Source organism: Lineus longissimus, chromosome 1 (assembly GCF_910592395.1).
Source record: "Lineus longissimus chromosome 1, tnLinLong1.2, whole genome shotgun sequence".
Lineage (NCBI taxonomy): Eukaryota > Metazoa > Nemertea > Pilidiophora > Heteronemertea > Lineidae > Lineus > Lineus longissimus.
The window spans coordinates 18,931,760-18,946,096 of NC_088308.1; the positions used below are offsets into that span (position 1 = coordinate 18,931,760).

The window sequence follows — 14,337 nt, forward strand, 5'->3', positions numbered from 1 at the left end:
GCTGACCATGAGAGACGAGGGAGGCAAGATTGATTTGTGATATAATGCTTTGCTGTGAAAAAAGTGAGATGAATATGTAGGGCTTGAATACAAAAATCCATTGATTTGTTTATTGAAAATGATCAATACTGGATCTGTGCATTCAGTTTACCAAAACTGCTGCTTTTGACTGAAATGTGGCACTTTCTATCTGACCAGACCATCAGTCACAATAGCAAGACGAAGAATTATGAGACTTATTTGGCACCAACCCAACTGATTCCAGTTGCTCAAAGCACTTCACATCATTACCTTTAGCTATTAACCTGTACATTCATGATTTAAGGTGTATCCTCTCCACTCTCTGGGAGTATTACAAATAGTTGCAGATATTAGTGCTCAGGAATAGGAGTCATATTTGGCCATCTCAGCCAGCCCGTCATTTACTTGTATGGGCGGAGAGAAACAAATAGGCTTAAGTACCTCAGACAACTTGCAGATACAAACCGCTACCATGACAAGACGAGACAATCGTTTTTATGCCACCAGAATCACTCTTACCTACGCTCATCCCTCCGAGAAGAAAAGAACAACGGTCACTTCATATCGATTGCCCAAGGAGTCATTTTGTCTTCCTCCCGCATCCTTAATTGCCTTGCAGAAAAAATGGAACATCTCTTTGTCCTGGCTGTTTAGAATTCTGTATGAATCACCGGCGAGGAACAGCTTGAAAAAAATCTGGAAGATGGGGAATAGATTGTATCGAGATGTGACATGAGGTACTGTGAGAATGTGAAATAAAAGTTTGATGGTTGGGTACCAGAATTCAAAACAAGGCTCAAGTGTTACTGATAGAACATTGAAAATGTTTGGCAGTTTTTACAAGAATTCAAAATGAGGATCTGATATGATTTTTCTGTTGACAAATTGAACAGTCTTCCACTGTGCCAGCATGCTTCCCACCAATGTTATCAAAGCCCCCAAAATGAAATGATACCTCAAGCATTAACATTGAAAAAAACAGGTTAGTCTCATTAAATTCCAGCAGTGCTTTACTTTGTTAATTACATTGTTGCCAGAATGTTTAACTTCGAAAATCTATCGGTGTGATTGAAACCCCCCAAAATCAAATAATTCATCAAGCTGGTGCTTTGAAAAGGCAAGTCCATCTCAACTAATCAGGGATGGTGACTAACATGAATACGACTACTTAGCGTGATTAAAAACCCAAATAGACAAATATGGGAGATTATCTGAAATGGAATCCTGGGAAGGCAGACGAGTCCCGTCGCGCTGACGATATTGATCCAAGATGATTGAAGTCTTTCTCGGGTTTTCATCCGAGTTATACAGTGCACATTCAACCCTGTCCTCCAGGGAGCTCCCTTCATTAAGTACCATTCACTTGATTCTGGTTCGGCTGACGTGCATTTTGATTGTGCTGTACAACACCAGCCGTTGTAGCACACACGAGTAAGTTTGTTGACGAGTTCACTTTTTTCAGGTAAAGTAGTGATCTCCACAAAACATTAGTTTTTAGTGTACAAATTTATAGGCTGATTGGTGTTGGCACTTAATGGTGGGAGGGAGGATGTATATGGATGTTCAACTGTCTCATTGAGAAAAGTGGATATCCTGAATCCTGATAGAGGTTTTTAGCAGTGGGATCCCGAAAAACCCATTTCCACTCTGAATAACAATGCTTCTAGAAACCTCTGAAAATTTTGGTGGTAAAATTGTTATCACAATGTTGGTGGAGACTGTCACCTCTGACGAGACACCTAGGGCCAATACTTGCCTGACCCATGTCCTTCCCCCCCCCCCCCTCCCCTCCTCGACTCTACAACAGTTATGCTGAGAAGATTGACAAAATGGAAATTCTGCCCAAAAGAGTAATTATTGTGATTGCTTCACTTGCAAAACAGTCTTGGGAGCAGTCTTCCATCTGTAATTTCAAAGACAACCTCCAATTTGTAAAAAGCAAAAGTTCCCGTGAATAACACGAATATTGCCGTCATTTACTCCTTCTCTTGATGACACCTATTACCAGATTCCCGTGATTGCTGCACTGGCAATAGGAAGTTGTAAAAGGAATATCCTATAAAAAAGTCGAATAACTCTGGTCAGCAGTTGGGGTTAGATCACCGCACCGTGAGTCACTCAGTTTGTTTTAAAAGGTGATACTCCTGGAGAGGAAGTGGAACCAAACTTTGGGCGTTTACAGTATTTTACCTCATGATTTGAATGTCATGGCAGATTGACATTTAGAATCTCGCATTTCAATGAAATGGTGGCATAAAAATACATCTCATTTCCTGGTTCTCTTGTTGAGGCAATGACTCCAGCTTTGTTTGATATCATCGAAACCTTTACTTTTCAAATATCCTGCTGACTCTTATCGGTAAATCTTCAAAAGGCATTTTGTTCTGTGAGTGAAATTATGAGATTATGAGATGAGAAAGTGGATATGTCGAAGGGGATTTAACCATTAAAAGGTTAGCTGTCTGAATCAGAATTTGAGAATGTCAACTTTTTGTAAACAGTCAAAACTGATGAATTCTTAACTTCTGTTTTGTTGACTCATGACGTCGTAATGGCATAGGCTGACTGATGTAATTAGTTAGCCGAGATGTATTAACGGTTGAAATCAAAATTTATGCTGTAATTGCAATTTTGCAAAACCACAAAATAAAATTGCTGCGAATAATGCTAGGTTACTGTATGGTAATCTGATACTTTATATTCACTTCTCCCCTGTTTGACCACAGCCAACTTATGTGGTCAATCTCATGTCGAGACAATAAACACGGCTATTTACCGGACGTGGTCGGTCACTTGTTCCTATAGGCAGGTGAAGATGACGATGATTGGGTATTGGCTCGATCGGTCCTGGAGTTAATGGCAAAGATCATGAGATGTGGAGAGGGACAGGGAAACAGAATGAGATGTCTGGTGGCTAGGGCGATTTCCTAACACTAATGAGTTGCCTCGGTTGGTTAAAGATTTTATCATGTGGTCAGTCATTTATAGTTGGTGAGTTGTTACATGTATGCAAAAGAATTGTATGGGATATTCTAAAGGAAATTTGAAAAAGTCATGAAGATGTGGAGAGCCAGGGAAACATACAGTGTGAGATGTCTGGTGACGTGAGCTATTTCCTTGCGGTTGAAAATATTATCGTGTCATAGTTTATGCGTTCGTTGTTCTGCAGATAAACAAGGTTGTGAAAGTTAAAAAAAAGTCACAAGTTCTGGCAAAGACGTGGAGAGATAGGGAAACAGAAGTAAGGTCTGGTGGCTGGGAGCATTTCTTCATGCTCGCATTTGAAAAAAGGGGGCGTTCTCCCCTTCTGTGGTTCCTGGGTCCACCCATGAAATTGTCTCTACATAAATCTCAAAAAGACCATTACCAGTGCCCAACTATTGAACAACACAACCTGACCCGTCTGCTTGAAGCAATGGCAAATTCATTAGCCCAAATGGTGGCATGGATTTTTAATCTTCGGTCATTCTATCATGGAAATCTCCATTTGTGGCACTGACCTGCATATAAAGTGATAAACAAACCAACCCCGTGTGACCTTCCGGGTGATAGCAAATAGCCCAACAGCTCATTCTGTTGATTATTGATTTTCGGAGCTGCAACTGTGGTAAGGAAAATATCTATTGGATATTGGAGAGGCTATGTGCGGTACCACAATGATAAACAGTGGGATAAACTGATGGATGGGGTGGTTGTCAGAGATCGCATAGTACCAAATGGTGGGTACGATAGTGGCAAATGGTAATGGGTATTGTTGCAATAAAGGGTAATGGTTTTTTTAGGAAGAGTAGTGAGAATTATAACATGGATGCATAGTACTAAATAGCTGATGGATGGTTGGATGTCAGAGGTCACACAGTACCGGCCACATTAGTGTCAAATGGTTGTTAATAAGAAAGGGGGATGGGTACGTTAGCCACTAAGTGTAACAGGTGCATTGGCATAAAAGCCAACTCTTGGGTACTCTAGCAACAAATGATAATGGGCACCATAGCAGCTAAGTGGAGTACCAAAGTAACAAAGGGTAATGGGTAATGGGTACTACAGCAACAAAGTGGTAGCAATGGTATTACCATTGATGTAAAACTGGTACCAGATAGTTGGTTCTATAGCTACAAAGGGTAATGGGTACTTCCATAACGAAAGGTAGATTCTTCAGTTGGTACTATTGATCCAAAACGACTAATCTTACAGTAATAGTGATAGTTCAGCTCAGATCAGCTGCCTGTCCTTCACCTCCCTCGTTCACATCAGCAAGCATCCCTGGCAGTCTGAAGTATGGCTTTGTTGAACAGTTGTGATATTTCAGGATCATACTTATCGACTAAGATCACAATATGTCGTAGCTAAGGTAAATCTCTGGGGATGATGACAGTTCTTCTCTCTGTTCGTCTCCTTTATATGCTGATTCCACTCTTACTTGCAACTAATACACAATTAACGTGATCTTATGTACATATTCTTATACAAATTATTATTCTTATTCTTATTGACTGTACAACAAATATGCTTTTCAAGTCATACCAGACCAAGTTGTCTGCTGTGCATATGATTAGTCACCTGGAGACCGCTAATTGGAACTGCTAGCAGTCCTGCCTATAGTTTCCCTTTTACATCTTTATCAGCATGAAAATGTACCCACCACATGGCATCCTAACAACTCCTGGGTCAAGTCAGATTCAGTCATCATGAACAAATCAACGACATAGGCAATTGCCTACAGAATCCCATTGAGTAGATACTCGGTCAATAATGATGCCATCCAAGTCAGTCTGACTGTCTAACCAGACAGTTTGTCCTGGTCTCAATCTGATACAGTAGCGGAAAGGATACATACATGATGTGGGATGAGACTGTTCAAGAGAACCCATTATTGCCTTTTGGGTAGATTTCAAAGAAAAGGGCTGAATTGTCAATTTGATTTGCCAAGTGCATCTACATAATGTCTTTAGAAGGTCTTCCACTGTTGAAGTACCCCACTCAAAACTGCTAAGATTTATCACTGAAACCTTATTTTGTTAGAGAAGTCTTATTTGTTTATGTTCTATGAAACATGAGAAACCAAGAACTGACCAACTTACCTAATTGATTTAGAAAAAAAGGCTGTCCTGAGTACTCCTTTCTTCATTGATGCATCTACCGGCAACGATATTGACCACGACCACCTAACAGACACCAGAACAGATTACCCGAACCCCAAACAACTACAAACAAAAAATGCTTGGCTCAGCGGACATTGGGTCATCACTGGATAATGTGGTTTGTAAATGCAATCGGCCACATCATCTTTCTCCCTCAGGTTTTTCTGGTCCATTGATTTGTTTACGGGTGACATTCAGGCTCACAATCCGGTGCAAAATAATCAGCAAGACTTCAACTTATTTCTCCTTTGGCAATTGCACCTACATTAGTTATATATTTTTTGGAACTTTTCGGTAGTATAGCTGCTCAGTTGGTGCTCATTCTATATCAGTGTGTCCAATATGCAGATGTCAATGTATTGAGATTTTCTGTATCATTCAGATTCTGGAGAGTTGGAAAAAAATAACTTTTTCTTGCCAAGTGACTTTTCCGTTTGCAGTCATTGGAACATGGTAGACCTCCCAACTTACCAATCTTACTCAAACTAGACTTAGCATTCAGAACACCTTTCGGCAAGTTTTAATGGAAGACCAATGGGCTTCTTTCAATATTGAAAAGTTAATTCTCACCAAAATTTGTTTGATTCAGTTGATAGGTTTAATGATGACACAGTGGGTGTGTGTAGGAGCTATGATATGCACTGAGAGCCTTAAACCTTGAAGGGACTTTGACGTGCTCCACAAATATACTGCTATACACATAGGCAGCTTTGGTTGTAAAGTTTGTGGTTAAATGACGATTGCCCAAGGCTTATTACAAGTGTGATTACTTGCTCAGATGTTGATATTGCGTGGTATGCCACTCATATTACTATAGCCAAGAGATACAAGAGGAACAAATAGACTATCAAATGTCAGATGAGTTCAGCTGTGGTGAAGGTGATTGTTTAGCTTGGGCATTGGTAGTGTAGGTATGAAGTGCTGCAAATAGATGGAGAAAAAGAGGGCATAAATATTTCTATCATGGCCCCCGCAGTTTTCTCAGCCTTGTAAACTTGTGATAACTGGACTACTTCACTTGCAAAAGTCTATACTTCTGTCTAGTGCAAGTAAAAGAACATCTGATACCTGAGGGTCTCGGATCTGCAATTTTATTGGCAGATATTCTCATTGGTAGAAGATGCCGGAGGTCTAGTAGATGATAAATCTTGATCTGCTTTCCAAAGCAGATCAGGCTGAGATTGAGGTCATGTGGTTTGGTTTACCATCTTGCTGCAGTTGGTTTGGTCCTCTATCCAACGGTGGAGGTCCGACAGGTTGCAACATACTGCCTGCCATCTGATTGCAAAATGTCTAACAGATTGCAACATCCTGACTACTCTTTACTTCATCCTCATCTGCCATCTCACTGCAACAGAGGTCTAACAGATCGCAACATCCTGGCTGCCATCTGACTGCGACAGAGGTCCTACAGATTGATATCTTACATGTGTATGATTACACTTCACAGAGCCGAGCCACAGATCAATACCATTTCCAGGAAGTGTTCTATACTCTGTTATGCTGCTGAGATATTCATACAAATGGAGTCACTATGGTGTAGCATTCTCCTCACCGCGATTCATTAATTTTGCAAGCTCACCATTTGTATTTTGCGTTGATAATGTAATTGCCTTCTTGATTTAAAAAGTGCTATTCATGCGGGGAGATTTTTTAAACACAAGACTTGCATCAACAAGAACGATTTTCATAATATTCATGCGATCAATGCGCGACTCTAGCAGAGGAAATGCATTACGGTCTCCATTATGACAGCAAGCGTAACAAGCCGGTGTAATGTGCGAGAGATTAATTTACATCAGCTGAAATTAAGGATGATTTGTAATTGCGGCTTTTAATTAATGACTTTATTTACTGTGCTGGTCTGTTATGACTTTGACAGTGGTAGAGATATTACCACTTAAAGCTGCTGGCTAGTAACTATGTATGCCTAGATTACCACTCAACACCGTCAAATCAGGGAGATTTAATGTGGCGTTGTGGTGGTTTTATTAGCGATGTTTCAATGTTAATCAGCAAAAAAAAAGGTTTTGCAAATGGTGTATTATATGGTTTCCACTCGATGCTGAACAAAGCCAAGTAATCAAAAAGCTTTTCTAGTAGAGTATTTCATGGACTTTGTTTCAAGATGAGAAACATAATCTGAACTTCGGCAATTCGTAAGAGCAGCAGTTTATTACAGAAACTGCTGGTGACAGATTTGTACTTGTTGGTACCATGTCTATCATATCTGTGATGGAGACACCAGGCTTCATTTACGCTTGTAAAGTTGTTTCAGTAGACAGGGCTACGTTGTAAGCCAAGGAAAAAACAAGATTCTCTGGGTTTTTTGCGGACCTGAGACCTTCCCCTCAAATAAGCTTTGGGGCAAAGATGGACACCAAAATCTAAAATGGCTGCCACCCGGTTTTGAGGCCTGCTTTCTACCAACTTCACAACCCAAACATGGGAAATAATTTCTTTGCTCTAAATATATGAGTCATTGCTAACAGGCGTGACCGAACCAAAGCAACATCGCAAATTTATCATGATATCATTGTTATGTTACACCAGTATAGATTTCTTGATAACCCTCGGACGGTGTCGCACTGTCTATCCATCGTGTGGCAAAATAGATTGATTTGAACTCACGGCAACCGGATTAGGAGTCCCATAGCCATTCATTACCACTACACCATAATATCAAAATGTTCACGAAATCTAAGAACATTCCTCAACTGACAAGACTGAACCAAAGCAACATCAGAAATTCATTACAATAACATAGGTATGGTATAGATTTCTTGATGACCCTCGGGCACTGTCTGCTGACCATTGTGTGGCAAGACCACAAGATAATGGATTGATCATCAGTGGAGAAAGTCACTACGGCTATTTGCCTGGGATCTGAACCCGACAATTGTATTACTGATGCATTATATCATATATACATGCCTGATTCTGATTTACTGAATTCCCCTCCGTCTATACAAATGACGCTTGTCTGCTGTCATGTTGATATTGGCAGAATACCGACCATATTTGTGATTTCTTGAGCACTGTCAATGTCTGGAGTATGGACAAGTGTAAACAACAATAATTTTCTTGTCCAGACAGCACAGTCTGGAGTGTGGTTGATTAGTTCTGGCAGTTTGTCTCAAGGGTCAATTTTCTTCAGGATAACTTAGGGTTCTTCTGCACACTTAGTAAATCACCTTTCTTTGAAAAGATACTAGGAAGTCAACTGTATATACTGTACCTCATACCAATTAGAGTGATGACAAACTCCTGAGGTTCCAAGTGGTTTATTCCCTCTGAAAAGTGCATAGGCACAAAATTGGAAACCAAGAACTCTTTCCTCGTTATTTGTTAGCAAATGTCACCCTATTGGCTAATTTGTATCTTGCAGCAACCCACTCTCTGTCGTAACATATGATGCCAACTGACCAGTCCCCTGCGGGGAAATGCTCAAGAAAAAACATTTTAAATGGATCCACTGTACTGTACTAGTCAAATACAAGATAAAGACTCGAAAAGTACATTGCCAGACTCCTTCTTTGTTGCATAAAGTCACCCTCCTTAGCTAATTATCTCAGTGTGACCCGCCGTCCATCGTAACATGATATCAACTGACCAGTCCCCTGCAAGGAAACACACAAGAAAAACCTGCGCCTTTTCTTTGATCCTGCCAATGACATTACCTCTATCGATTAATTGAATTAACTAATGTGATATTTGGACGTCGGCTGCCGCGAGACAAAGGTCCCGGTCACAGCAATGTTTGTACCGTGGCGGTTAATGGCAAGGGTCATGTGCTGATTGCTTCTTTCGGATGGAAGGTGGTGTTTTTTGCGATCATGGTTTGCAAGATGTTGATTGTCAGCTTGTCGTTGTTATTTGAGTTGTTTTCTCACTCTAATGTTATTTTGTCTTATTTGCATTTAATCTCTTGAATGTCTTTTAGATGTCAGGTGTCAGGGTTTTAAAGATGAATTACTCGGCCCGTTCTGTTTCCAAGTACAATAAGGCAAAAGAGTCCATTCAACTTGCCAACAAGTCAAGGATTGCACTTATCGCACTCAATGAAATATTCTTTTCAATGGAAACCTTCACAAACTAATCAAGTTTAGAGTGAATCTCTTAGGATTTCATTCCAATGATAAGATTCCCCTGCCTAATTACCCAGTGCCACCTATCATCCTCTGTGGTATCGAAAAGTGTTGTTTTCATCGGGAATCCGATCATTAAAGGCAAACCCATTCATCTTCCATGTTAAAGCCTCTTTTTCATTTACATACGTCATTTGGTCCGGATTTGTTTGACGGTATTCAACTGTGGTAATGATGTACCGGTATCTTGCGTTAGCCTCGCTAGCTGTGCCGAGGTCCCTTAGTTTCAGAATTTGTCACCAGATGTCAGTATGCATCTGTCAAGTTCTGCTATCAGTTCATCTGTCTCTATTATTGATGTTAGCAGGCGAAAGGAGTGATAGCATTCCATTAACTTTGCACCAGCCCTCCTTGGTGGATTACTATGGGTATTCCATCAATCGTGCAGCCTCTAAGTAGATGTTGACTTGTTTGATGAGGCAGTTAAGGTGAAAGTTGGATTCATTATAGGGAAATGTGATAAGGAAGTGGGTTGTTTATTCAAAGTTAAAGTGATTAATTCCAAATTGTCTTAAGAGTGTCTTCTTAGAAATTTGATGGTTTTGAACGAATTTTCACTTTATTGAGTAAACATTTAGTTAAGAGAACATTTCAAAGGCGCTTATCACTGTTTTTGGAGGTTATTCAAAGGGTCCATCTCTCATATCTGGTAACCCTTGTAAAAGGTTAGCATCATTAACCTGATCGAGGTGCAAGTTAGCTAATTTGTCCCTTGATATTTGGGAAAAATGGCATCACGATATTAACATGGAATAAAATTTAAATGTTATTTGCTTTTGGTAAAAAAAGATGCTTCATTGATTTGAAGCAAACTAAAAGAGGCTTACATGAAAGATCACCAATAATCGATGCTATCAATTGAGGGTGAAAAAAATCCCACCCGTACCTGGAAAACCCAATTACCTTGATGTGGAAAAGATTGAAAGAGGGAACTATTCTAAATAACACTTCCAATCGAGGATGTAAATAACGCCACCTACACCCGCAAAACCAAAGATTAGCAGAGATTGACATGAAAAATTGCCAATAGACTATCAATTGAGGTTGTAAATGATTCCACCCACACCCGGAAAACCCAATTGCCTGGGTGTGGAAATGAGCTGAAAATCATGTCCAACACCTTGATCTGGCTTCTAGTGGGCAAATGTTCCGGCCATAAAAACTGATTCTATGTTATTTACCCAGAAAGACATGTCTACATGTATATTAGTTTTGTATTTGAAATATCGCAACTTAGTAGATTCAGTCTGTTTAGACCTGCGTTTGATTAGACGGGTCAATATTGGATCCATTAGAGGACTGTCCATTCCCAGAATCAGCGCTCGATAGAAATGTGGTATAGCCATGTTGAGGATCGATAATTCCCTTCCAAATCTCCAGAGACCATGTTTCCTTGTGGAGATTAATTGTACTGCGTTATTGGAGACTTTCATATGATGTTACAGGGATGTCGTCAATATTAGCTTTGGTGTGCTGTCTTCTCAGTAGGTGTCACAACTAGTGTCTTAACGGTAGATTTGTGATATCAAGAGGATTTTCTTCTGATCTGTTTGTAAGCACATCAGTAATAGCACTGTCTTAAATGACGGTGAGGTCTAGGTGCCCAAAGTCTTTGCATCTTGATCAGAATGCCATGTGTTTCTTTACTTTACTGGTGTCCTTTGGTGGCTAGGTCACTCAATCAAAATGAGATGCAAATGGACAAGCTTCTGACACACTATTTTTGGCTGTATGTAAAAGCTAATTCAGAAAATTTCTAATTCGAAAAGAAGAGAAATATCTTATTTTCTTGGGATCAGTTCAAAGTTTAAATTTCAGAAGAACCAACCTGAATTTTGAGGTCAAGCAAATATGTAGGCTTAAGTGATAACTCTGGGAGGCATATGAAACCTGAAGAAATGACATGATGATTACATCAACCCAATCCTTCAGATGTCACCACTGTCTCATGGCCTCTGCTCTGGGAAACAAGATATTGTGTTTTAAGTTAATTTAGCAGAAAAAGATCAGCGTATTGATCGGGCGAACAGGAGACTTCATCAGTTTGCCAAGATCGGACAGGCTTGCTAGAGAGCGAGCCAGGAACCATTGATTTTTCAGTGCGGTGTTTTTATGTGGGATTTATCACATTGCGTCTTGTTTCACTTGACTGTGAGCGGTAGTGCGGCCATCTGTGAGACATGGGTGACTCGATGGCAAGGTTTGACTGGGGAGGGTAGTGAGGGATGGTGTGACTCTGAGGTGGTGTGCAGCCATCTGTGAGACATGGGGTGGTTGGGTGACTCAATGGCAAGGTTTGACTAGGGAGGGTAGTGAGGGATGGTGTGAATGGGCGGTGGTGCGGCCATCTGTAAGTTGTTAGATGTGGAGAGGGAGGGTCACTCGATGGCAGGGTTGGCATAGGGAGTTGTTGGTGCTTCGACTACAAATGCCTGTTATGCCAGAAGTACAGAGGTGAAGAATGTATTTGGTATCGTGGCGGAGAGGTATTCAGAATTCTTTATAGAAAAACTTATGTTTCATTTTGTTCCATTGTGTCTTCTTAGACAACATAATGCTACTGATGTCAACAAAATAAAACGTTTGTTACCTATTAAGATTTTAAAGACCTCTGCAACATGATAATGGAGATATTTAGCTCTGTGTGCACCCAGTTCTAAATGCCACTCTTGCAACTGATGCTCCAAATGTGGTTGTATCGGAAAACATGAGAAGTGTCAAGTCTTCTTTTTATTTCCCCGGAAACTCGACAAATGAAAAGAGCCTTTGCAACGAAATTCTCCACATTTACTCCTGCTGAAAAATTAGCTGCAAGAAACTTGACGACTGGGTTAATGAATTCCCAGGGTCTTCTTTGATCAAGGCAACAGCGCTGTGGAGTTGGCTCAAATTGTAATTTATGGATTGGTTGAGCCTTTTGAGAAAACTTTAGGAGGAGTATAGTTGGAGTTAATACAGAGGTTGCGTATCATTTACGACTTCCACTTTGAGTGAATTAAACTCGTCTAATGACAACTTCAATTCAACTGAACTGAGTATCAAACTACATTTATCCACACATTAATATTTTAAATCCCATGTCAGACCTGTGCATAAGGCTTAGATAATGAGGTCGTATTCCATGTCATGGTTATGGCTGACACCCTCTTTTGCTGGTTTATATTAACAAAGCTCGTATTTCTGCTGTTCTTGGTCAAAAGTGATCTGAAAAATTGGTAATCTATTCAGGAAACTTAGTGCGCAAAGCAACTCCAACCAAAAAGAATGATAGAATCAGTTAGCCAAGCGAAGAGTCACTGCTCACTTGTTTGCCAATCCCCCAATAACGCCATTCTGTCAACTGTCACCAGCGATATCATCTGACTAAGCCATTACAAGAGGGCCATCTGGTGACGTTTCCGTGTGTCATCGTAACTCCCTCGGACCTGAAACGTCAATTTGGCATCACCCCAGGGGCCATGTATCGACCTTGTGGACATGGTTCAATTTTATTCAATTGACTTTGGATGTGTTCCAGGCAGCGAGAAGTGACAGCAGACGATTGCTGTCAATGATTTTAGCCTGGCCCTAGGTGGCTTATTACTTTGTTGTTACAGTTCATCATCTCTCATTAGCGTACCAAGGAACGAGGCTGTTGATGAGCGTCCACATAAAGACATTTAATTCGTTTCATTTCGGATGATTCAGCCTTTCAATAACTGATTTAATAACTCTGAACGTGTTTTTGTCTCTAATTGTTTAATTTTCAAACCTTGATATGCGTCCATCGAGATTCCTGGATTATGATAGATTGACAATTGAAACTTTCCTCAAAGTTTAATGAATATCCATTTGTCAGTCATCAGTCATTAACCCATTCAATCATTAAAGCTAATTACAATAAGAAGCTACTGTTTGTCTGTTTGCAAAATGACATATTAAGGCAAGGTGGTCATGTGATTGGGGAGTGAGGTTTAAGTTTTAAGGTCAGCAGATTGACACCTATGACCTTGGGTAGTTTACTTGACTATTTGCCTCTTTCTATGAATGAAACAATAACTTTGAAAAACTACAATTAAAACAAGGTATTAAGTTTACTGAAGTAACTTATTTTCTAAATGATCAAACTTTTGAACAATTCTTTGTCATCTTTCTCTTTCTAGGTGGTAAGCAGAGTGTCTGCTCAGCCGGGCTATGACCTTGACCTTGGGTACAGACTGCTGGCAGTATGTGCAGCGCACAGGGACAAGTTTTCACCCAAGTCAGCAGGTATGACACATATTTTCATCTCACTGATTTAAAAAAGTCAAGGTACCCCAAATCATGGAATTGTTGAGATGATGTGTTATTTATTCTCAGGGGAGAATTCCTCCTCGAAGCGGGATGAGCATTTTTCATGTGCCACTACAGTTAGGTGCCAATCCATAAAGGCCTAGAGACTTCAGCTGGGTAGAGCCATCAGACATCTGTTATAGGTGCATCTTATGGTGCAGCGCACAGAATTGGACATCAATAACAGACACACTTTTAAAATTCTTCCTCTGACATTAAAGAATTTGGTTGTTACCAGTTAAGAAATTACCATTTTATCACCTAATGTGCTCCTCCACACCCTTAAAAGTACATTCAATATCTCGAGTCACATTTGATCTCGATCCTATTTGATGGCAAACGAGGTCTAAAGCTGCCACATTTCATCCTGATCGTTTTCAAATCGCGAAATGTTTGACTTGGAAATTGAATTATCTCCGTCAGTGTATTGATTGGTGTATTTTAACTTCGCTCTATTGGTGACTAGTTGTTGAGTCATCGTGATGATTTACGAACAATGGCCCGGAGCGAGATGCGGCGCAATCTTGGGCATCATTGGTAGAGGAGTTACTTACAAAGGTTTTAGGAAATATTTGAACAAAGACAGGTTACCATATCCTTCGTTAGAGGGTGTCGTTTTGGTTTCAGGATTGTTGGAATTATAAATGCAAGCGAGATTTATGATTTTCTTTAGGAAATTGTTCTTAAAGCGGAACTATAGGAAGGGCTGGGGGTTG

The 14,337-nt window shown here is 40.1% G+C and overlaps 1 protein-coding gene across 9 annotated transcripts in view; it reads left to right on the forward strand.

The window, feature by feature from the left end:
* The window catches only part of LOC135489952 (zinc finger MIZ domain-containing protein 1-like), a 178,093-nt gene that overhangs the window by 76,316 nt on the left and 87,440 nt on the right, over window positions 1-14,337 (forward strand). For all 9 annotated transcript variants that reach the window (XM_064775617.1, XM_064775633.1, XM_064775623.1 and 6 more), the window contains one exon: window positions 13,453-13,558. In XM_064775617.1, the coding sequence (XP_064631687.1) occupies window positions 13,453-13,558 (106 nt within the window). The remainder of the gene's footprint in view (window positions 1-13,452; window positions 13,559-14,337) is intronic.